The sequence below is a fragment of the Aotus nancymaae genome, unplaced genomic scaffold (assembly GCF_030222135.1).
Source record: "Aotus nancymaae isolate 86718 unplaced genomic scaffold, 86718_ANA_hifiasm-v0.15.2.pri h1tg000029l, whole genome shotgun sequence".
Lineage (NCBI taxonomy): Eukaryota > Metazoa > Chordata > Mammalia > Primates > Aotidae > Aotus > Aotus nancymaae.
This window is the reverse complement of record NW_026988442.1, coordinates 64,037,501-64,063,006: the sequence shown is the minus strand read 5'-3', so window position 1 is coordinate 64,063,006 and position 25,506 is coordinate 64,037,501. Positions and strand designations below refer to the sequence as shown.

General features: G+C 33.5%; 1 protein-coding gene across 2 annotated transcripts in view; it reads left to right on the top strand.

Annotated features, from left to right (window-relative positions):
* Positions 1–25,506, top strand: part of ACVR2A (activin A receptor type 2A) — an 88,164-nt gene that overhangs the window by 47,390 nt on the left and 15,268 nt on the right. The window contains exons 2-6 of one of the 2 annotated variants that reach the window (XM_012457101.3): positions 6,926–7,133; positions 9,728–9,837; positions 10,025–10,179; positions 21,645–21,668; positions 25,244–25,387. In XM_012457101.3, coding sequence (XP_012312524.1) covers positions 6,926–7,133; positions 9,728–9,837; positions 10,025–10,179; positions 21,645–21,668; positions 25,244–25,387 — 641 coding nt within the window. The remainder of the gene's footprint in view (positions 1–6,925; positions 7,134–9,727; positions 9,838–10,024; positions 10,180–21,644; positions 21,669–25,243; positions 25,388–25,506) is intronic. The other variant, XM_012457102.2, reaches the window with a different exon arrangement.

Here is a 25,506-nt window from a genome sequence, read left to right as displayed (position 1 = left end):
ATAGTTTTTTCTTTTATTATGAATGGTATTCAATTTTGTCTGCTTTTTCTGCAGCCACTGTTATGACCGTAGGATTTTTCACTTTTAGTCTGTTGATTTGTTAGATTGTGTGATTGATTTTTGAATCTTGAGGCAGCCATGTATGTCTGGAGCAGATCCTACTTAGCTGTGATGCAGTACTTTTTCTTTTTAAACATATATGGTTGAATTTTCTTTGCTAAAATTTTGTTGAGGACTATTGCATCTAAGTTAATGAGAGATACTGGTTTGTGTTTTTCTTTTGTGCTTTGTTTTTGATATCAAGATAATACTGGTTTCATAAAATAAAGCTGGAAAGTCTCTTGTTTCTGCAATACATTCTATAAAATCAATGTTGATATATTAATACTCAATGTTTTCAAAAAACAAAACTTGAATTGTCCACAGATTCAGTTGCTTGAGGTGAAACTTTTCTCATAGAAGTTGACTTTTGTAGAGTTATTTTATGGCAAAATATTCTGCCAAATTTCACATTCTGTGTACTGCTTTTTTTTTTTAATGGTAGGAAGAATGAAACAGTCAGTAATAGTCATTAACCCATAAGCAGTACTTCGAAAATAGAACTATTATATAAATTAACTCTGATACTAGATTATTTGATTAGTCTTACTATAACTAAACTGAGTGTGAATTGTGGTTTTGGAAAAGAATTTGGAAATTGAATCAATCTACTTAATTTTACAGATATGGAAACAAGGTAGTGAGAGGTTTGGTAGCTTGTCCAAGGTCACAGTTTGTGAAATAGATTCCAGATTCAGGCCACAGTCTATTAAGCCAGTGGGTTTTACCTAGGGAGGAACATTAGATTACCAGCAGGTCTTTGCAGAAAAACAAAAACAATAAACCCCACACATGGGCATACACTATACTCTATATACATTAGAAGTAGCAGCCCTTCTTTTATAGAATACAGTTGAGACAGAGTTACCAGAGGAGTTTACAGTATGTCAGTTCATGCTATTTTTTCTTCCATAGTTGAGAGGAAGTTCATGGCACCATTAGTATAGTGTAAAGTGTATGTTTATGTGTATACACACATACATGTACTATATATATAGTAGTGTGTATATATATAGTGTATGTGTGTGTATATTTATATATATTCCCAAAATATACTTTTCAGCTGCCCATTCCCAGGACCTACATAATGGCACTCAGACATAGGAATGTTAGAAAATATAGAGGAGATTCTGATGCACATCATTGGTTAAGAACTGCTGTACTAAACTCTGCATGCAAATCTTTTATCCCTATTTATTTCTTTTGAAAATGGCAGTAGCAACTATTTAGAGTTACTTTGATAGATTACACCTATGGGTAGAGATTCAAAGTTTCAGAAAATTTTAAATTGAGAGATGTCGTTAAAACTTAATATACGTAGATAACTGTGCCATGTTTTTAGAACTACAGCTTTAAAGTCATAATGTAAGCTTAAGAATACAAAAATACATACAATTTTATTTATTTTTGTAAATATATGTTACTATATTGAGTTTTTTTAGAGACTTGATGGAATAGAGACTGTGGGGAGATTGTCACAGCATTCCCCATAACCCATTTTCTTTCTGCTTATGAAAAATATCAGTCTAGTTTAGATCTAGAAAACCATCCTGAATCCTATTTACTTTAAAAAAAAATGGTGGAAATATCTTTTTAATAAATAAAATGGTCCTTAGTTTATCTTTTATCTAGACTAGGAAGGCATATAGAAGACACTGATGCTGCTCCCCTTCCCTTCCAATACTACAAAATCCTCTCTAAAAATATCCTCAAACTCTTTCTTGATATAGTGCTCCAGGCAGCCATTATTAATGTTGATTGGAATTGACACCACAGGTAAAACCTATTTGGCACTTTTACTCTACGCAGTATTCAACTTTTTTTTGTCAGTTTTGTTTAGTTTTCGGGGTGTTTCTATGCCTGAGTGAAATTCTTCTTTTGGAAATTGGAAATAGTTGCATAGTGGTTTTTAACATGAATTAAATGGGTGATAATTCACAGAGCCTCCTTTCCCAACAAAATAAAGAAAGGGTAGGTTAGACAGATTTTTGGGATTAAGATGTTGTTTTAAGACAGGAGGTAGAAGACTACACAACCTATGGGCCAAATCCAGCTTAGAGCTAAGAATGATTTTTATATTTTAGCTGGTGGCAAGAAAGAATCCCCAAAAAGAACAATATTTTGTGAGTTGTAAAATAAAAACTACTTGAAATCCAATTTTCAGTGACCGTAGATAAAGTTTTAATGCAATATACTCATGTTCATTTATGTATTTTCTATGGATGCTTTTGTGCTATAAGGGCAGAGTTAAGTAGTTGTGGCAGACCACATGGCCTATAAAGCCTAAAATATTTACTGTCCGGATCTTTACATAAAAAATTGCCATCCCTGTCTTAAGAAAACAATAGGGGCATTGAATATTGCTTTTGCTTTATTTGGTGAAGAAGGAAACTTACATTGCTCATATTTTAAACATGTTTCTGAAAATAATCTAGGAAGTGCCTATTGTTTGCATACAGATAAGTGATGGTAGCAGCCACCCCGCTTTTGTTTTTGAGACAGAGTCTCTGTTTCCCAGGCTGGAGTGCAGTGGTGTGATCTTGGCTCACTGCAACCTCCACCTCCTGGGTTTAAGGGATTCTCCTGCCTCAGCCTCCTGAGTAGCTGGGATTACAGGCACATACCACCACACCCAGCTAAGTTTTGTATTTTTAACAGAAAAGGGGTTTCACCATGTTGGCCAGGCTGGTCTCGAACTCCTGACCTCAGGTGATCCACCTGCCTCAGCCTGTCAAAGTGCTGAGATTAAAGGCGTGAGCCACCATGCTGGGCCCCTTCTTTTATATACAGTTGAGATGGAGTTACCAGAGCATAGTTTGCACTGTCAGTTCATGCTATAATTTCTTTCATAGTTGAGAGAAAGTCCATGGCACCATTACTGCCCACAAATACTGGCAACTTATAATTACATCTCTGCACCTAGTACATTGTAGAGCCACTGCTGTCAAAACTTTTTAGTCTCAGGACTTCTTTAGAGCTTTTAAAAATTAAAGACTCCAAAACTTTTTAAAAATATGAGTGATATATATTAATATTTATTATATCAGAAATTAAGGAAAGTTTAAATATTAACGTATTTAAAATAACAATAATTCATCATATGTTAGTAAAGAACAAATTTTTATGAAAAATATTTTCCAAAACAAAAAAATTAGTTAAATTTTTACAATCTCTTTAATGATTGTTATAGTAGAAGAAAACTGGATTCCTCTGTTTCTCCATTCAGTTTGTTGTGATACGTTATTTTGATTGGAGCATATGAAGGAAATCTGGTCATACAGAAATATATAGTTAGAAAAAAAGGGAATAGTATTTTAATAATTTTTTTTTAGTTGGCGTGGGTGTTTTTCTTTAATACCATACCATGACTCAAGATATGATAGTTTCTTTTCTTTTTTTGGAAGTCAATTTTATTTACATGGAATAAAATGTATTTTTTAAGATAAATAATTACATAAATTTTGATTAGAGTATATGACCAATACATATTATACAATCATGTACTACCACAGTGAAGGTATGGTGTTCCCATTTCCTTCATCCCACAAAGTTTCCTCATGCCCTTTTGTAATCACTTCCCTTTCCCTCACTCCCAGCTTCTGGCAATCTCTGAGCTAATTTCTGTCCCTATAATTGTGCCTCTTCCAGAATATTGTGTAAATGGAATCATGAGTCTGTCTTCTTTCACTTAGCGTAATGTTTGAGATTCATCCATGTTGTTGTAGGTATCACGAGGTCATTCCTTTTTATTGTATGGATGTTTGCTTATCCATTCGCTATTGATGGCCATCGGAATGCTTTCAGAGTTTGGAGACAGAAAGCTACTCTCAACAGTCATATACAGATTTTTACATGGACATATGTTTTTATGTAAATACCTACACATGTGATTGCTGGGTAGTATGGTAGGTATATGTTTAAGAAGCTGTAAAGCTGTTTTCCAAAGTGGCTGGGCCATTTTGCTCTACCACCACCAATATGCGAAAGTTCTAGTTGCTCACATTTTCAGCAATATTTGATATTGTCTGTTTGTGTTCTTGTCTTGTTTTAGGCATTTTAATAAGGGTTAGCATTTCATTGTGGTTTTAGTTTGCATTTCCCTGATGATTGATAATATTGAGTAGCTTTTTTCTAAAAAAACTTTTTCATTATTTTCTCTTTGGCAAAGGACCTATTTGAATCTTTTGACCATTTAAGTAATTGGACAGTGTTTTTTTTTTTTTTATGATTGACTTGTAAGAGGCCTTTATATTTTCTAAGCATCAGTCCTTTTTTAAAAATTTGTTTTGCAATTATTTTCTTCTAGTCTGTGACTTTTTTGTCTCCTTAACCTTCAAAGAGTAGAAGTTTTCATTTTAGTGAGGTTTGGTTTATCAATTCTTTCTTTTGTAGGTCATGTGTTGTTCTATGAAATCTTTTATTATTCAAGGTCACAAAGATTTTTCATGTTTTCTTTTGGAAGTTTAATAGTTTTATGTATTATTTTAAGTCTATGATATGTTTTGAATTAATTTTTGTATATGGCATGATATATGGGTTAAAGTTTTTTGTTTTTTCTTTTTGCATATGGATGTTCAATTGCTCCAGCATCTGTGGTTGTCAAGACTATCATTTTTCTATTGAATTGTCTTGACATCTTTTCTCTACATCAGTTGACCATTTATATGTGGGTCTATTTCTGGATTCTCTATTCTGTCCCATTGATACATATGTCTGTCTTTTCACTATAACCACACTGTCTTTATTGCTGAAGTTTTATAGCAAGTCTTAAAATCAGAAAGTATGAATTCTTCTTTATACTTCTTTCCTTGTTTTCCAGATGAGACATAATTTTGTAAAAGCTAGTTGCAGTGGGGAACTTGAAACCATTAATGAACTTTTTGTCTTTTGTAACATTAAAATCTATTGCTCTGTCATGCACATTGAGTGAATTTTTTAACCCATGAATACTTTTGTAATATCATACATAATTCATTTGGAAAATATTGGTTCTCTGAATTATATAGACTTTCTAAATACTGACACATTTCATTATTCAATATTTAAAAGTCACATTAGTCAATATCACAACTGATCTCATCAGAAAATTCTTTGAGTGTTTTTTGAAAGGTGTCATGCTAATGGTAGTAGATGAAAGTTTTCAAAATTTTTTATTTTTACTTGAAAACTTAAATATTATCATTGGAAATGTTTACTTGCTAGTTGCTTTTCTTGAAGTCACAGGTTCACTTGGTTTACTTTTGAGAACATGTCTGTCAGATACCCAAGTCTAAAAAACCATTGTTTGTTAGTTTATAACTCAGTCATATGGGGGCTTTTTCTGAGGCAACCATTGTACAGTTGATCCTTGAATAACATGGGTCTTAATTGTGTCAGTCTATACATACATGAATTTTTTTTCAATAAATATGTTGGAAAAGAAGATTTGGGATATTTGAAAAAAACTCAGAAATAAACTTTGTAGCCTGGAAATATTGAAAAAATTAAGAAAAAGATATATGTCATGAATGCATAAAATATATGTAGAAACCAGTCTATTTTATCATTTACTACCATAATATATACACAAATCTATTATAAAAAGTTAAAATTTATCAAAACTTACACACACACTTAGAGACCATACATGGCACAGTTTGCAGTTGAGAGAAATGAAAACAAATGTAAAGATATAGCATTAAATTATAATTGCATAGAATTAACTATAGTACATACTATGTGACTGTAATAATTTCATAGCCACCTCCTGTTGCTATTATGGTGAGCTCAAGTGTTGCGAATATCTGCCTAAAGCACCATATGATGCTAATCATCTTAGCTTGAGCAGTTTGTCTCTCCAGTAAATTGCATATCACAGTAAAAAGTGATCTCTTGAGGTTCTAGCATATTTTTCATTATGTTTAGTGCAATACTGTGAACCTTGAATAACACCATGGGACCCATACAAAGTGCCGCTGGTGATACTGGAATTGATCCTAAGAAAAGTCCTGACATGACAAGAAAAAGTTGAATGATTTGATATATACCATAGATTGAGGTCTACAGCTGTGGTTGCCATTTCAGACAGAAGATGTAACTTCTGAACAGAAGATGATTATTTTGTGAACAGAAGATGTAAACGTATTTTGATAAATACAGTTCAGTATTGTAAATGTATTTTCTCTTCCTTATGATTTTCAAATAACATTTCAAATAACATTTTCTTTAGCTTTAGTATAAGAATATAGTATATAATATGTATAACATAGAAAATATGTTTTAATCGACTGTTGATGCTATTGGGAAAGTTTTGGGGAAGTCAAAAGTTATATACTGATGTTTGTTTGTGTGCAAAGTCAGTGGTTCTTACCCCCTGAGTTGTTAGGGGTCAACTGTATTTACTGTGCAGCAGAGTTGTTTGCTTAGTTTTTATTTTGTCACGCACAATATTAAAAAGTAGTCTATTCAAGGGCCAATTAACAATTTATGTGGCTTTTCATCAAGGATATTCTCAAGTGAAGTGAAACTGTTGTCCAAAGAAATCTTGTGATATATGTATATGGTTATTTCCTATTATAATTATTTTCGTCCAAAAAAATTTTGTGACATATATGATTATTTGGTGTTGGCCAAAGAAATCTTGTGATATATATGGTTATTTCCTGTTATAATGGTTATTTTTATATTTAAAGTATAGGGATTAACCTGGAACCTAAACCCAAAGTTATAACAGTGGGTAGACAGTAAATTACTGATATTTTAGGAATACCTGAAGTTGCTATCTTGGGAAACAGTCTCTTATATTAAGAGCTAATGTGGTTATATTGTTGTTTTTATTACCTTATAGGTGCTATACTTGGTAGATCAGAAACTCAGGAGTGTCTTTTCTTTAATGCTAATTGGGAAAAAGACAGAACCAATCAAACTGGTGTTGAACCGTGTTATGGTGACAAAGATAAACGGCGGCATTGTTTTGCTACCTGGAAGAATATTTCTGGTTCCATTGAAATAGTGAAACAAGGTTGTTGGCTGGATGATATCAACTGCTATGACAGGTAAGGATGCATTTAAGATCTTATTATAGTATTGTGTAATTTTCATCCTTATCCTTCTCCCCTTTTTGAAAGGGGAAAGATTAGTGCATGAATTTTCAATTAAATATTTTTTGCTTTTTTAAAAAAATGGGGTTAAAAAGAACATTATAATATTCTCTAATGACAGTATATTTTAAAGTAATAAAATAAGCATGGCATATTTATGTTTTATCTTTGATATATTTTGAAGAATCTATCATGTAGGGATAACCCTGAAATAAAAACTATTTTCCCCAATCTTGTTAGAATTATAAACCTTAAACATGCCAATATTAAGGAAAACATTTAAAAAATTACTTTAAAAGAGTCTGTTGAAAAATCTATCCTCAAGAAGAATAAAACTTAATCATAGTGTTTAATTTTGTTTCATTTTCCTTCTTTATGTATCTGGAAGAAATTGATCTTACTACATTTTTTCCTTGAAAAGTAGAGCCTTCGCTCTTTACCCTACAAGACATTTTAACCTGATGTTCAAAATTTCATCAGAACTAACACGGTCCTCATAGAAAACTGCATACTTGTTTAAATTGCTTTATTCTGTACTGGAAGTAAAATACAGTGGTCATGTTATTGACTGCCTGTGATCTTTCTGTATGGAATCCCATAGCTGTTAGGGTGATCCCTTAACTCCCTGGGACACAGGATTTCTATTGTGGGTGGGTGGTGAAGACCGGCAGAAGCTGTGAAGTCCTAGATAAAACAGACATTTTGGAGCCAAAAAGTACTGCTGTATGCTTTCAGGAACCTCAGTTGATTACCTAGAATCTGTGTTTAATTATCTATATGTGACTAAAGGCAAAATGCATTGAATAAGCCCTTGAAAATTGGATTAACTGCACTTTTCATGAGAAATTAGAACACTGTCATTTAGATTTAGATATATATTTAGTATTTAGGATGTACTTCTAAGTATGTGACTTTTCCAGGGATTATTTCTATGTACTTATACATTTTAGCCACATTTTTGATTATCAGTCTCTACTAACAGAAGTGGTCAAGTGATATGAAAGGTAAATAGGAAGAAATTGGGGAAAAATGAGTTTGGGAGTCATCTTTATCCAAAACTATCTTTTATTAATTAGTTGAAATCAGGGATTTCTATTCTTTTTTGTGGTAGAAAACTACTTTGCTTTTTACCTAAAGCCCATACTCCAGCTACGTGAGACTCAGACAGTGCTGAAAAGAGTAGTGAGCCATTTTCATTGGAGTTTGCAGAGTGTGTTATTCAGTGCAAATTCTTGCTCTTAGAATGGTAATTACTATACCACCTTTGTGTCTAGGGGTTAAATGCTAACTTTAAACTATGAAATTTTTGTTTTTATACTCTAAATTTGATGAAAAACAAGTAGCATAGTAAGAGGAAAAGAAGATTCAAGAATTGTCAAAATGTGGAAGAAAAGAATGATAAAAGAAGAATAAAATTGAATGGTGAAAAGTAAATATTGAATGAATTAGGCTAAGTTATCGTGTTAATCTGCTGCCATTTGAGGCATGATTTTAAATATCAGATTTTAAATTTATACATTTCTCTTTATAAATTGTTAAAACTTAGCTTTCATTTGTCTTTTAAAAACCTTCTGCCAAATAGGTGTTGATGTTGAGTGTATTTTAGTTTGATTTTGTTAAAACTCCTATCTCCTTGAAATTTCTTCAGCTTTTCACTTAAGAAGTAAACTCTACCTCATCATTCTGACAAAGTATTTGAAAAGTTCAGTTTATTTTTAAGATACATCTTTTAAGTTTACCTGATGTTGATTTTTTAAAATAGGTTTAGCTGTTTCTTAGTCGATGATTATTTGTTCTAGAGGCTTAAATCTACTACTTTTCATGACTTAAAGTCCTATATTGAAGGCTGCTTTATTTATTTTAGATTAATTCTAATCAGTTTGAGTTAGTAGGTCCTATATGATTATTGTTAAGTATTTGTTTTCTACTTGTTGCTCATCTCAACCCTGTTCATTGCGTTCAGGGAATTTAAATCTGTACTCTAAGAAACAAAGACAGTTTTAATTCCTCAGGCTAGTTTGGGTCTCTTCTGTTGAAATGTTTCACCCAAGAGATATGAGCTTTTATCATTTAGCATGTGTGCATGTATTTATGTGTATACATACACACACATCCACAGTTTTATAGTTTTCAGTTTTATATATAGTTTTTGTATTCACAAAATAGGAAAGCTATATTTCTTGTGAGCCAAAGCACTCTACCAAATTGCCTCATCAACTTGACGGCTGCTCTTCAAGCTTTTCTAATAATTAAAAAAACAGAAAAAAGATGGTTGCCTTAGGATGCTCATTAAAAACCAGATTACAGCAATAGTCCCTAGTAGTGAGTATAATTGTTATAAAATCAGTTGTTGATTTTTTTTTTCTAAAGAGATTTAGTAACAAGAAGCCAGGAACATTTTTGGTTTTTAAGAATTATTAGATGTTAGTACAAATCTTGAATTAGAATATAAATGACTAATTTATTATTTTATTGCAGAATAAAAGCACCTATTGTAGGGTCAGTATAATAATATTGATTTTAATTATTTTTTCTCTGTTTATTTATAGGACTGATTGTGTAGAAAAAAAAGACAGCCCTGAAGTATATTTTTGTTGCTGTGAGGGCAATATGTGTAATGAAAAGTTTTCTTACTTTCCGGAGATGGAAGTTACACAGCGTAAGTTCATAGGGAAAATACATAGGTTTGCCCAACTGTAGATTGGAAACAAAACATATTTGTGTTGATGGAATAATTTACCCCTACCTCATATTCTTTTTCCCCCCCAAATTTGAGACTGTGACAAATATTTATTATAGAATTTTGTTGACCAAATCTGAGTTATCTTTCCCTCCCCTTTTCACAGCCACTTCAAATCCAGTTACACCTAAGCCACCCTATTACAACATCCTGCTCTATTCCTTGGTGCCACTTATGTTAATTGCGGGAATTGTCATTTGTGCATTTTGGGTGTACAGGCATCACAAGATGGCCTACCCTCCTGTACTTGTTCCAACTCAAGTAAGTTATTGTCCTGCACTTTGTAGTGTTTTAAATTTTATATTTTTGAGAAATATTACTGTGGTGAAACCCACTAACTTATTACAAGTTATTTTCCTTTGGAGTTAATTTTCGAATGTTTATTGTCATGAGAACTATAGCTAACTCTGCAAACTTATTAACATACAGTCCTAAACTTTTCTCACTTAAGGGTTGAGGTCAAGTAGAATGAAGGGGTATTCCCATTGCTATTTCTCTTTGGAGAGCTTTACATTCATTCTAATACTTTTAAGTATGAACCTGCTTTGCTTCTTGAGAAGTCATTTATGATGGAGAAGTGAAATCATAACCCTGTCTTTGCCCTTTGTCCCCTCTTCCATTTCTAAACTTCTGTACCTTTTTCAAGACCACTTGCCAGAACATTTTATCCATGGGGATAGACCCAGGAAGAGGGGTTTCATAAAGGCTTCAGGAAGATAGACCCATAAGTATTTTTTTGGGAAGAGGAGCAGAAAAGCAACCTTTCTTACCATGTGTTGTTGGTAGATCAAGTATTTTTTTTGGATTGCCTCATATCGAGTGCGTACCGAAGATTAAAAACATTTTTAAGGCTCTTGATTGTCACACACCACACCCCAAATATTTCTGGAAATATAGGTGTAGAGGGTAATCCAATTAAATTCATTTAATTTTCTACATTCTCTTACCATGTAGACAGTTTGTGCAGGTCTAGTGCTTTATAAGGACTTTTCATGGAAGTATATAATATTCTACAGGCCTACGAAAGCTGGTAACTTTTGGTTTTACTTGCTTGAGACATCTCTGAATTCTAGTTTTTACTGTGTTTCTTTTAACTCTTAAGATCACATTACCTCAGCCTTCTGGATCTCTTGGTATAACTTTGCTTCTTTAATACCAGAAGGATTAATGGTTAAAATTTGGTAGAAGAAAATGGTAAAGTCCTATAATTTAATAACCAAAACAACTCCTTCCCTCTAAGCTTTATTTATATAACACACTTATTTCTCAGTGCTTGCAGCAATCTGTTACCATTAGATCATGGATTCCCATAATCTTTGTACAATGTGTATATAGACAAATAAACCCAAAGGTAAAATACCGTGTTCGGTAATTAGGTAATCATTATTTTTTACACCTTGAGTATTTAAACTTTTAAATATTAGTAACTTAAGTTTGTGTTCATTAAGAATCATTTCTAAAAATTGTTTTAAAATAAAAAGTTTTAGTACCTAGTCTATGTAGTTTACTCCAAATGGCCATAGGATTCACTTTACCTTCTGTCAGCGATAGCTTTTAAAAAATTTGTTTTAGTATCAAAATTTAGAAGAGAGATTAATTGGTATTATAATAGTTTCCTGAATTTACCAGATCTGTAATAGATAGAAACAAGCTGGAAACCACATTTATAAATAAATTTGTCAAGGTTTTTTTATAGAAGGAGTTTTAAAATGTAATCTAAAAGATAATACTGATCTGTGTACAGTATTGTTACAAAAATGTTCTTAAAGCTTTCCTTAAAGGGCTTTATATCCTATGTATGAGGTCAGGTTTTTAAGAAATACTAAATAATTCAAGGGTTTGGACTTTTAAAAAGGAAAGATGTTATTATTTTTCATAAATAAGAACCAGGGATTTTTCTGTGAGTATCCATACATCTCTGTAGATTTTAGATATTCATTATGGTTAAAGTTACTGCACACATTTATTTAGTACTTGGGTGCTCTGTCATGAGTTTTTTATGAATTTGTATCAATTTCTGAAAAATAAGGAATGTAAAGATTTTGTGATAGAGTGACCTGGTATGGTCAAGCTTTGCTATGAAAAATACAAGACAGGCCTGACTTTATGCTTTCCTTCATTCATAAACTATGTTGTGGAAAAAGGGCATTGTCATCAGTGTGGAACTTCACTTCTGTCATCTCTTGCAGTCTCTGAAGCAGTATGATTTCATGCTTCAAGTCTTCTTTTTGCTGAGAGGTTTTTGCAAACTGTTGTTCTGCAAGACCACTTGTCTGCAAGACCACTTCCTGGCCATCATGTTACAAAACGTTTAGCTTTATCTCCTATTTCAAAATAATGATAATTACATTAAGCATTTATTGAATGGCTTTATAGTGTACTAGGGTTCTGTTAAGTTACGTTATACATAAAGATATAAATTATACAGGAACATAAAAAGCATAAAATAACTTTTTTTCCCAATGATTTCCAAGTTGTGGGACTTATACCATCTTTGGAATTTGTTAAAAAATACAAATTTTGGGACCACACTTTTGAAAATATGGAATGGGGCCTGGGATGTTATGTTTTTAATAAGCTTCCCAGGCAGTTCTGGTGACCAGCCAGGTATGGAAAACACTAATTTACTTTTATCTCACACAGTTGTTTATGTAGTAAAATCCTCATTTTATAGATAAAAAAAATCTGACCCAAGGACTCTTTGACACTAAAGCTTTGTTCTTACTGCTTATGCCGTTCCGCCTCTTTTTTCAGAAAGCAAATGCCTTTTGTTTTATATAATTCAGTAAACATTTCTGCCATCTCAAAATCATCCTGTAGGCTAATTTATTTTCCTACTTTTGGATATCGAATAGTTTGCGTGACTACTAAAATAAGGAATAATATCATCTTACATTAACATTGTCTCACATAAGACGAAAGAGAAGAAGTTATAGAAATATAGAAGGACATATTCATGTGTTTTCCATTAAAAGTTTCCAAAATTCTAAAGTACATTTTGGAATAGGGTGGGTGAACCCCTTTTAGAATGGGGTTTAGGAACATATGATTGGGTTGTAGATAAAAATTTCTGTGCTAGAGTGGATACTGCCAATTCCTATTAGTTAAGACATTTTTGAAGGGTAAGCAAAGTAAGTAGGAGAGAGATTATATATTTGAAGTCTTAAGGTGACTTCTGTATTTCACCCCATATTCATGTCCTCATATTTCAACTTTAATTCCACACCAGATAGGAAAAGATCTTACAGTCTTGCCATGGATTTCTGGAACATCTTTCCTCTGGATTCTTTAAGTGCTTTTAGACAGTACCATAAAAGTTGTCATTCTTAGGAAGACTTTTCCTCAAAGCTTTGGCTAAGGGTTGGTTTGTCAATGAACTGGTCTTTTGTAAGATGTTGTTGTCATTATTATTAAGCGGGTTCGGGCAGTTAGGTGAGGGATTCTTTATCTCTAAGACATCAAGTTGTTTATAATTTTTCCTGGTCATGTTAGTATTTTATCCTGAAGAAGTGATGGAGGGGTATAAGTACTTTAAAATCTGGTCTTTCATTATGGTTCCTAGTAACAAATAAAAATAAGAATTCTAGAATAAATTTAGCACAGTTGAAGGCATAGAAAAAAGCAGTTTGCTGGTTGTTTTTTTTTTCTTTTAATTAAAGCCATTTATAGTGGCTTCATTCACTTACAATTCATAAGTTCTGTATTTCTGTCATTGTTTCATGGTATCACTTTATTCTTATTCATCCCGGATGAAAGCCTTGGAGACAACTATTCTTGGCTTTGTCATTTACCAAGTCCTGTTCATTCACCTTTTCATCCTTATTGATCCTATTATCGTTCAAGAGATTGTTACTCCTAAGGCTTAAGATTATTTCTATAATCTTATAGTTGGTCTTTTGCTTCAGTTTCTCTCCTTTCATCTGTACTATTGCCAGAATAGCATTTTACATGTTTGATTATGTTACTTCTGTGCTTAAAATATATGTGGGCTCTCAGTGAGCCACAGCAAAGAATACAAAGTTTGGAGCAGGACATGTGGTCTTCCATACTCCCTTTGTCTTTTGGTACTTTCATCCCATTACACCCCAAGACACTGTCATATGCATCTAGCATTGTATTAGTTGTAATCCATCCTTGATAAATTTGAGAAAATAGTACTTGAGTCATTCTTTCATTTGCCATTTAGATAAATAACTCTTGCTGAGAAGGGCTCATAATGTGTTCTGTTCTCCCACTAGATTGTAAGCCTGTTGAAGATGAGGTATGTATTGTAATTACTACTGTGTCTTACACAGTATTTGTATGTAATAATCATTCAGTAGGTGCCGAATTGCTGAATTGAGTTTGTTGCATTTGGATTTGTACTGAGATAATGTAGTATGTCCAGGGATTCCTTCAATAAGCATTCAGGTGCTTTAGGGCTTTGCCTTGAGAGAAATCTTGAGGCCATAATTTTGTGGGGGAGGGGCTGTAAAATAAGTTGAAGTATTTCAGGCTTTTATAAGAGAATGACATTATTCAGTTCTTTCTGTAATCACAGACTGAAGCATTGTATTCGTTTTCATTACCCAGGTCACTTCTTTTGCCTGTGCTGAAACTATCTTCCCACATATAGGAAGATGCTTTTATTATGTGCATTGAGTAAACTGAATGCAAACTGGTTTTTCTAGTGACAGTGAGTCATGAATATGAGGGAATTGATGGACTCTATTATTAAGAAGTCTCATTGTGGTTAGAGTTAATGCAGTTTCAGTAAAATGGCACCGCTTTCATAACCATATGTGAGCTTGCTTCCTGCTTATAAGATCTATTTGTGCTGATAGAATACCACTTGATAAGAAAATAAATTCTAAGGGTTAGAAATGACCTACCTTTAACAACGCACGAAGTTAGCCTCTTGTTTACTTTTAAAGGCAATATAAGTAGCGCTTCAGTATTGCAAATTAATTCTTAAATAATATCAGCCTGTTCAATCCTTACATTATGTTAGTTTGTCTCGACTGTGGGTCTGATAAGGACTAAAGGCTTTGGGATACCTAATTTGGACATACAAAATAATCCTTTTGACCTTAGCATTAAAGTAATAATAGGTTGTCCTTTCATGCTATGTCAAATTACTATCTACTGAGAAACCAAGCTATCTGTGAAAATGCTTTGTAGGTGAGTCTATATATTTAAAATTAGTAAGAATCTGTAAGGGTAGGAAAACATTTTTCAGCTGCTGCTTTCTTATTGGGGGAGGGTGCAGGAGAAATTTACTAAATTTTACTGAGTATTTAATATTTTAATAATAAGTTATACTTAGAAAATAAATACTACATTCATAGAAACATGTCTTGAAATAGGTTGACTACTGATTGGAGTTTATGAACACATCTCTTTCTCTTCTGCTTTTTCTCTCTTCGTTTAAAATTCTCTTCTAATTAAAAAGTTAATTATAAATATATGCTTATGGTATCAAGACAAACTGTATAGAAAGAAGTATGACAAAATAGAAGAATTTTCTCGTCCTCTCTCCCTTTCTCTGTCACTTTCCTGAAATAACCAATTTTAACAAGTTGGTGTATATCCCTTGATACCTTTCTCTAACCTTATTTTTTTGAGTATACATGTTTTCTTTTTTATAAACTATAATCTATTCCACAACTGGCTTCTTTTAATTTAACAGTATATGGAGGACAGCTTTTCAGATTGATATTTTTGTTTTCATTTTATTAAATTATATTTATTGTTAAGTGAAATGTAATGGAGTTTTATTGTATGTTTATGAAATACCAAAATCTGATTTTTTGGTAAAAATTTTATGTATTTAATGTGTATAATGTGATTTTTAGCTTAGAGTTTGTATTTGATTTCTGCTAATAGAACTCACATCTCACAAATATTTGCAACTATATTTTTTTAGTATGTTTAAAATATATAATGCTGTTGTCTTATGCATGAGTATTTGTGTTTGTGTGTGTGTGTGTGTGTGTGTGTGTGTGTGTGTGTGTGTCTCTAAGAAATAGTACAGGGCTACTATAGATGTTGTTCTGTGTCCTACCTTGTTGTGTGATTTTTGTATTGGTAATTTAAATTACAACTTACTTTAATATATACTTCTAATTGTGGGGAGAAGTGTCATAAATTATCTAGACATGCAGCTTGACAAAAAAATTACTCCCATCAGGCATATATTATTTATTACATTTACAAATGTTCAGATGAGGCCAGTAGGAGATTGTCTAAAATTCTGTGTCCAAAAGCAAAAAAGAAGGAAGGGGAGAAGGGAAAAAGTTTAAATCTATTTATCAGTAGCTTTAAATAAGGTAAAGTTGCACATTAAAATTAATCAATGCACCTTATTTCTAAAAGTGACTTCTGTTTAAATTTTGAAATCTTGAATTCAGGTTTTCTTTGGCTCGTACAGGGTCTCATCTGTCAATTTACAAATGGGATTGGTGCATATAGACCAGAGTATATGATTTATCCTCCTTCTCTGGCAAGGAAATGGTATTTTAGGAGAGAGTGAGTTTGTTTTTTTCCTGTGTTCTTCATTTCCTGGACCTCATCCTAGACCTGTTCTTTCATTCCTAGTTACTTCACTGCTGTCATATCTTTTTTATTTTTTTTTAATTAAGATAATAGAAATGAAAAATGTCCCATTGTTTACTAAAGCTGTTTGTAGCAGATGAGCTAGAAATTGCTCAGGGTTTTTGTTTTTGTTTAACTGCTCACCTAATGCTTGATTACCTGTGGTGTGCCAGGCACCATGCTGTGTGTATGGTAAAAGTGTCACAAGGACAGTACTTGTTTTCCCTTCTGGGGCCTACAGTTAATTTGTAGGTGAACTAACACAAGGTTGATTTTTTGACTGAAGGGTTGAAGAGTATAAAAAGTGAGTTTCTTCAACACTTTTAGGCAAAGAGTGGAGTAAGGGAGGAAAAGTGTCTTGATTCCAGTTCTGTACTGATTGGGAGAAGAGCCACATGTGAGTGGCTAGCTAATGCTATGCACTCAATGAGTGTTAGCTATTACTGCTATCAGAGTAACAACTTCAGAATTGAGTGCAAACAGAATTTTTTTTTTCTGCTATTATTGTTGATATATGTTAATACTTTGAAATGAGTATAATTAAAGATATATTTTGAGTACTATATCAGTTACTCTACAGATCGCTTTACATATATTAACTCATTGTTAGTACCATGGGGTTTTGTCCTATTTAAGTCCATTTTATTTTAGTTTATTTTTTATTTTCTTTTTAACTTTAAATTCTGGGATGCATGTGCAGGACATGCAGGTTTGTTACACAGGTATATGTGTGCCATGGTGGTGTACTGCACCTTTCAACCCGTCACCTAGTTTTAAGCCCCACATATATTAGCTATTTGTCCTGATGCTCCCCCTCCCTTGCTCCCCTGCCCCTTGACAGGCCTCAGTGATGTTGTTTCCCTCCCTGTGTCCATGTGTTCTCATTTAGTGAGAACATGCGGAGTTTGGTTTCTGTTCCTGTGTTAGTTTGCTGAGTATGGTGGCTTCCAGTTTCATCCATGCCCCCTGCAAAGGTCATGATCTTATTCCTTTTTATGGATGCATAGGTTTCCATGGTATATATGTACCACATTTTCTTTATCTAGTCTATCGTTGATGGGCATTTGGGTTGGTTCCATGTCTTTGCAATTGTGAATAGTGCTGTAGTAAACGTACATGTACATGTATCTTTGTAATAGAATGATTTATAGTCCTTTGGGTATATACTCAGTAATGGGGTTTATTGGGTCAAATGGTATTCAGGTTCTAGATCCTTGAGGAATCGCCACACTGTCTTCCTCTATGATTGAACTAATCCCACCAACAGTGTAAAGCATTTCTATTTCTCCACAGCCTCTCCAGCATCTGTTGTTTCTTGACTTTTTAATAATCACCATTCCGACTAGTGTGAGATGGTATCTTATTGTGATTTTGAAGTCCTTTTTATAGATAAGAAAATTGAGGCACTGATAGTTGAAGTGATTTGGCTTAGAGTCACCCTAGTGGGTGGCAAAGCCTGGGCGTTTATATCCAAGGATTATTGCCCATTGATTGAATGGCTTATTTCAATAAATAATTAAGTAGAGTCCATTAAAAAACCAAAGTAGGGGTTGGGTGCTGTGGTTCACACCTATAATTTCAGCACTTTGGGAGGCTGAGGCGGGCAGATCACCTGAGGTCAGGAGTTAAAGACCAGCCTGACCAACATGGGAAAACTTGGCCTCTACTAAAAATAGAAAAATTAGCCAGGCATGGTGATGCTCACCTATAATCCCAGCAACTTGGGAGACTGAAGCAGGAGAATCATTTGAACCTGGGAAGCGGAGGTGGCAGTGTGCCAAGACCCCGCCACTGCGCTCCAGCCTGGGTGACAGAGTGAGACTCTGTTTCAAAACAAAAGAAAAATACACCAAAGTAGGATAAAGAGATCAGAGTACATAAATTACATTTAAAATCATTTTCATAGTGACTATATGTGGCCTTGTAGATAAACAGCCATTTTACCGTCTGACAATTTATTCACGTGTAACATGGTCCTTTTCTGTTTTTTCATCTTCACTTTCAGAATACAAATATGAAAATAAATCAAAATAAACTTCTGTAGCTAGTCATAAAGCTGATTCTTTTGAGCAGCAACCCCAAAAGGAGAACGGGCATGCCTACATTTCTTTCAGACCTTCCAGTGCTGGCTACCCTGAGGTGCTAACTACTTCTTAGGCAACATATCCAGAAACTTCATTTTACCTGCCTTGGCCTTTCTTTGATTTGCTTTCAAGAGGAGTAAGATGAGAGAAACTGTAGGAAGTAGGAGTTATTACGGAAGAATTTTGGTGATCTAATTGGATGGAATCATCGCTGTGTAATTGACATGTCAATATGTTGAATCTCTTAATGTATGTCTTGCTTTCCCTAGTCCTCGTGTATACTGTATTATTTATAGATACTGTTTCTATTCTGCATGGCAGTATAGTCTTTTTAAAATTTTAAAATTACAAAATTTCTTAGAATGTAAAATAATTAGTTGATATTAAGAGGAAACAAATTCAAAATTTGTCAGTTTTCACAGTTTGGGTAGGAGGACCTTAATTCTTCTTTGTAGTCCTAAAAAGTTGTTGAGTGAGGTATCTCCACCCTCAGAAAAAAATCAGTCTCTCTCTCTCTCTCTAAATATAGTCAGAGATACAGACGTTTCTTGGAATGGTTTGAATAGTAAATAAAAGAAAATTTGTAGTACGTATCATATACACGTTTATGGTACAGGTGTTTATGGTATATAAACAGAAATCCCTGTTTTCTAGAAAGATTTTTTTTTTGGCATTCCAGATCTATCTATCTGTTTACTAAATATCTTCATTTATATGTCTCCAAGTACTTACCATTCACAGGTAATGATTGTCCCTCACAAACCTGGTTTCCAGTAAATGGAGCCACTGTCCATTTGGTTGCATAAGCCAGGAATCTAGGATGTCCCAACTCTGTTTTTCACCTGAGCTGCTTCCCCCTAGTACTTACTCCATTTCTCAAAGATCTCCACAGGGAAATCTTGTCAGACTTCACCTGTCATTATAAGTCAGGTTTCTCTTTACAGATGTTCAAGGTACTGAATTCCTTTTTATTAGTGTGAATTGTTGGTTAGTCTTTCTGTCCTGCCCTCTATTGCAAGCTTCATGAGAGCCTGGCTAGTCAGTGCCTGGCACTGAGCAGATTCGATTTTCACCATTGCCTACAATTACAGTATGTAACATTCAAGCTGTATTTTCTGTGTTGTGAATTCAAACAGTTTTGTTTGCTTTTTGCTTAGTTGTATATTTCAGTGCATTTTATTTTACTTTGTTTTTATTTTTGGGGATGAGGTGTTGCTCTGTCCCCCAGGCTGGAATGCAATGGCATGATCACAGCCCACTGCAGCCTCAACCTTCCAGGCTCAAGCTGTCTTCCCTCCTCACGCTCCCGAGTAGCTCGGACCACAGGCATGTGCAACTATGCCCAGCTAATTTAAAAGAAAATTTTTTTGTAGAGAAGGGGTCTCCTTATGTTGCCCAGGCTGGTCTCAAACTCCTGAGTTCAAATAATCCTCCTGCCTTGGCCTCCGAAAATGCTGAGATTATAGGTATGAGCTACCACACCCGGCCATTTTAAAAAATTTTGCTTTCCCTTTCTTATTTTGTCACATAGTTTATACATTGATGACTGTTGCTGGTGTCTCTTATTTGTTTATTCTAATCCTAATTTATTGAGAAGTGTAATAAGCAAATATATATGTGGTTATTTTGTATTGATTCATGTACTTCAGTGAATCTATTTTTTTGAATCTGTTTTCACCCTTCATATTTTGTTGCATAGTTTGTTTTGAGGCTTGTTCTTGGTGTCAGTTGGGGTTATTTTATAGCTTATCCTAATGTTCATTTCTTGGGAAATGTATTGAGCAGAGACATACTTTTTGGTAAAATGTATGGATAGCACCTACTTGCACAGTGCTAGTATAGTGTCATCTTTATCTCTGAAAACACCTGTATTTAAACAAAATCTGAGAGATCCTTGAGCCTTTGGAAAACATAGTCTAGTTATTCAGTTGGCATGTATTTCTTTCAAGGGATTAATTTTGCTCTGGAGTGCTGATAAGATGTTTTGATAGTAGGATTATCTCAGCCTTTTGGATGAATTATAAATAATCTTGTATCATCACAGGAATAAAATCTAGAAGGAAGAAAACTAGTTAAGCAACTGGTACAGATAAAGGAGTAGTCAGTTCTGTTTTGTCAGCACTATTGTTCTCTGTGGAAATATTGGAAACTGGGGAACATAACCATCATCCATGGGAGGAATGCTCAGCCTTCCCTAACATTGGTGATAATATTTCTCTTAATTTTAAATTTAGATCCTTACTTAGTTTGAGATGACTAGAAAAATGAAAATCTTGTTCTCTATCGGTGTGTAAGTGTCTTCAGAATGTGAGATGTGTGGTTACTTGTTCCCAGGGCCACCATTGCTTAACTGCTTCACCTTGATGTGCTGGGCGAGTGGGTTTGATGATAGGCCTCGTCCGTCACTATGCTTTACTTAATTCTGATGATCTTGTTTTCCTGTCTTACTTTCTTGCCATGGTATATTTATGATGCACACACATAGCCACCAGAAACACTTTTCTGTCTCACCATTATGATTCTGTCTTCCATGAAAGGGAAGTGAAGCAGTTCAGGAAATAGGAAATTCTAGAGATTCTTAAGACAACTGTCAGAAAGTCTGAGAAACGGATTCTAGCTATATATAAATTTGTTAGGGCTGCTAGCTCGTTTTTGTTAAAGGCAATACTGCCCTCTAGTGTCCAGAAGGCAATTCCAACTTGTAAATTCCTTGTTTAGTTTAGACTCTAGAAGCTCTTAGAAAAATAAATAATCGTTATTTAAGACTTGATTTAGTTTTTTTGCTGGCATGAAATCATTGGATCAGTTAACTTGGTATTGTATTGGAGTCAATAATTTGTTTACTGCCTATCTCTCGTATCTAAGGGGTTCTTTTTGATATTACTTTCCTCTCTGTTTATAAGGAAAGTGTTCCCTATCTTTAAACAACATAAAATATTGGATCATTGCCAACTTTTAAAATACTAAACCATTATTCTCTTTCCTTCGCTTTTGTAACTGATGTGTCATTTTTCATTTCATTCTGGATATGAATCGTAATTTCTTTTGCCTGTGTTTTTTCTTCACAAGCACGCCTTTCATATAATGATAGAGGTAAGACGCATTGATGTTTGTTTTATGGTTGTGGAACTTTCTGTGGATGCATACTAAACATCTTGTCCTTAGATTTTTGTTGTTGTTATTGCTTTACTCTGCATCCTCTATAATTTATACATTTATGTCATAAAGGGTTCTCCCTCACCCAACTTGTATTATTAAAACATAATTGATTTGATTTAGTAGGACTAACAGTATTTATATTTATTTAAGGTAGGATGTGGAGAAAACTATTTTACTTGATTAGAAGTTAGCACTTTAATGGCTCCATTAGCCTCAAAAACCTTGTATTGGTTAATTTTTATAGTATGTCATTAGCCTAAGTGTCAACATGTGTTCATTTTTAACGGGCTGACTTTCTAATCCAGCCCATTGTATTTAAATGTGAAATTGATATTTTTAGATAGTCTCATCTTTAACATCTTTAGCAAATGAATTAGCTACAGGAGTATAACTTTTGATGATATTTTGCTATCTAATTTTCCCTTCAAATGGAGAATTCGGAATAAAGAAAATGATCACAGATGACTTTGTAGCTCCCCACCTCTAATAATTTATTTTACTCTTGGTTATAGTAATGATATTGGATAGTGGTTTGGAGGCAAGGGATTACTTTTTACAGGTTATCATTTCAGTATGTCTTCTCAACATGATGTCTTCTGATACCATAATTTTCACATAGAAATGAGTAAAGGAGCAATGTAATCAGAACCATGTTCTAATGCACATCTTTTTAGTTTTGCTGAATAGCATGGATGTTGTAAGAGAACTGGAAATTTAGGGAAAGTTTTTAGGAATTTTGAAATTTTTATAGTTGCCTCTGCCCCCCCCCCCCCCCAATTTGGTTTAGCCAGGTAAAGTCATATTTTATGGATGACATCAGAAATTGCATGTCTTTTATGTCTACATTTGTCTTCCCAGGGGCTCATATAAACTTTTATTTTTAGAATCAAGTATTGATTTTTTTGTGGATAAATTACTATAATGATGCCAATTAATTGAAAATCATTTGTAATATTCTTAGATTATAGGATGAATAAAACTTAGAGATGAATTTAAAGTTTCATTCTAGTAATTTTTTATTTAAAAAGAATTAGAGATGTTATAATCTGTGCTACAGTTACTCATTTTTGAACCCAATCCTTTGAGTATTAAAAAATATTATTTAAAATTATATTGAAAAGCTCATATCATTGCTAAAGGTTTTGACATTCTACAGGAAGACCTTGTAGACCTTTTACTCACCCTTTCAAAATTGGCCTGTATTCTTTTTACTTGAAGCTTTTACCTTTTAAGTAATTTTGACAACATTATTTTTTCTGGCTGTTACTATACAATATTGAATAAATTACAATAGGAGGGTGACTAAGGTTTCTTTCTGATATAATGGTATCTTAGAAACTTGTTAAACAGAGCCTTGGGAATGTATGGGAACTTGAAGTGTATGCATTTGGAAAACACTTAATGAACATTTTTTTTTTCTAAATGTAGATACTGAAAATTACTATGTTTTCTAAAATTAATGTTATGCTAAAATCATAGTTTGAACTGCTGACATATTCTTAATTGTGGATTAAATTATGTCTTATTTTATAGATTTAATCATATTCATGTTGTTGGTATCCTTTAGAACAGAGAATGGATAATGTGTATATTAACTAGAGAGACATTACCAGTCAATGCACATAAAAGTTATTAAAAATCTTAATCTTGTAATTTAGAGTTCTATTCCCTCTACCTAGTTATTTTTCCTCTTCAGCTTTTATCCACTTTCTGCATACTTTAGTTTTTGGCATCCCCTCTGCTTTGAAACATACCACTCTACCTTTCTAACATTTTCTATTTAGTTTAAATATGTCTTTATGCAGTTATACAATAACTCTTTGACCTTGAGGACTGAATGGTTTCTTTTCCTCTCGAAGAGTAGTTTTCAAGCTTTTTTCTCCTGTCTCCATTCTTATAAGTAGCCTGCTTTGATCAGTAGAATCTCTCAGATAGAGGTGATCACTTGAAGAATGAGGGAAGGAGGGCATAGTTTTAATAAAAACTCTCTAGAGGTTCTTGTGTCCCCTCCACTGAGAATCACACTTGAGAGCCCATCCTTCCTGTAAGATTTGTATGTGATGTCCTTGACCCGTCACTCTGCTAAACAGAAAGACTCTGGCTTTACTAACCTTTCATGTTTTGAATGTGGGAAGGAAAAGCAACTTTGTAGACAAAAAAATGTCTTGAGTTAGAAATGAGTCACAAGAAGTCTTCTGTTTTATCTTACTGTTTAAATAGGAATTCTAAAGTCATTTTATAAAGATGGTCTTACTTAGAAGAAGAAATTCCGTGTTTTTTCTATATAACGCCTTGCAATGTTTCTGTTGCTGAGGTTCTTTCTAATATGTAGTAAACTTTAAAAACTCCTGAGTGGCACCAGTGAGCTAAGTGATGCCTAAAGAAGGCACTGACTGTCTTTGAGGCATTAGAAGAGATAAAAAGAAAGGCAGGGAGAGATGCATTGATCTGGGATGACATACCATTTCCAAGTGTCAGAGGTGCCACCCAGTGTCATCATATCAGTTGCCTTTGCCACAGAAATTTTAGTTCTTCCTCAGAATACTCATTATGCAGCCCTCCGAACCATTCTGTTGCTTTTCTCTGGAAGTTTTTCAGAAGGCTTCCTGCATCTTTCTTTAGTTGCAGATAGGGAACTGAGAGAATGCTTTCAATGAAGGGTTGCATTCTGCTTTGATAGGGAGGATCCCTTGTGATTTGTAGATGCCGTATTCCTATTTATATATTATGTTTGCTCTATTTTTAAAAAAACTATAGCAGCACACTTTTCTTTTGTTTACCATATTCTGTTATCTACTATGATGACCACTTCTTTTCTGGATTTTTTATTTGTACTTCTTTGCCAGTCAGTCAATTCTAGAACACAAATAATTTTTTATCTCAGATCAAAGGGATGAATTGTTAATATGTTGAAAATTAGAATGAACCAAACAGTTTGGTTAAAGAAGTATTAACTGACATATTTCTCATATGTGCTTTATATTTGATATACCTATCTGCAAAATGTGTTTAAGAATGACTGCGGGTGTCTCTGAGATTAATGAAGAAAAATTTTAAACAGTCACTGGAAAAAGTAGTAGATGTTAAGGAGCAATTTTCACTGATATATAGCCATAATTTGCTGTTTCTGGCACTTTTCAAATCCTCTTCTAAGGAAATACAAACTGGATGAAACAAATGAAATATTTTTAATATTCATAGTTCACAGAAAATCTTAGTGGGGAAAATTAGTGAGACTGGATCAGAAATATTTTAGATCTTTTCTCTTGTGCTACGTATATAGCAATAATGCTGAATGTTGTTATGAAAACTCTTAATTCAGGTTGCCTGCCTTGTGATCACTATAGATAATTGGTAATCTAATTATGGCAAAATTGAAATGGATGTCATCCATATGTGTTTACTGTTTCTGTCAGTTGACTTTTCAGTATACTCACTTTTTTTTCTTTTTCAGAGTTGATATGTATCATGTTCTGCCTATTTATAGTAGTATTGTCATTTATCTGTAGGACCCAGGACCACCCCCACCTTCTCCATTACTAGGTTTGAAGCCACTGCAGTTATTAGAAGTGAAAGCAAGGGGAAGATTTGGTTGTGTCTGGAAAGCCCAGTTGCTCAATGAATATGTGGCTGTCAAAATATTTCCAATACAGGTATGTTTATTGCAGTTTTGTCATCTTACATATATGCTTTATGGCTAGGTCATCATAACTCAGAAATAGTCTCAAAACAGGAGGTGGTTCTTTGCGATACTGGCAAAGCAGTTAGCTCT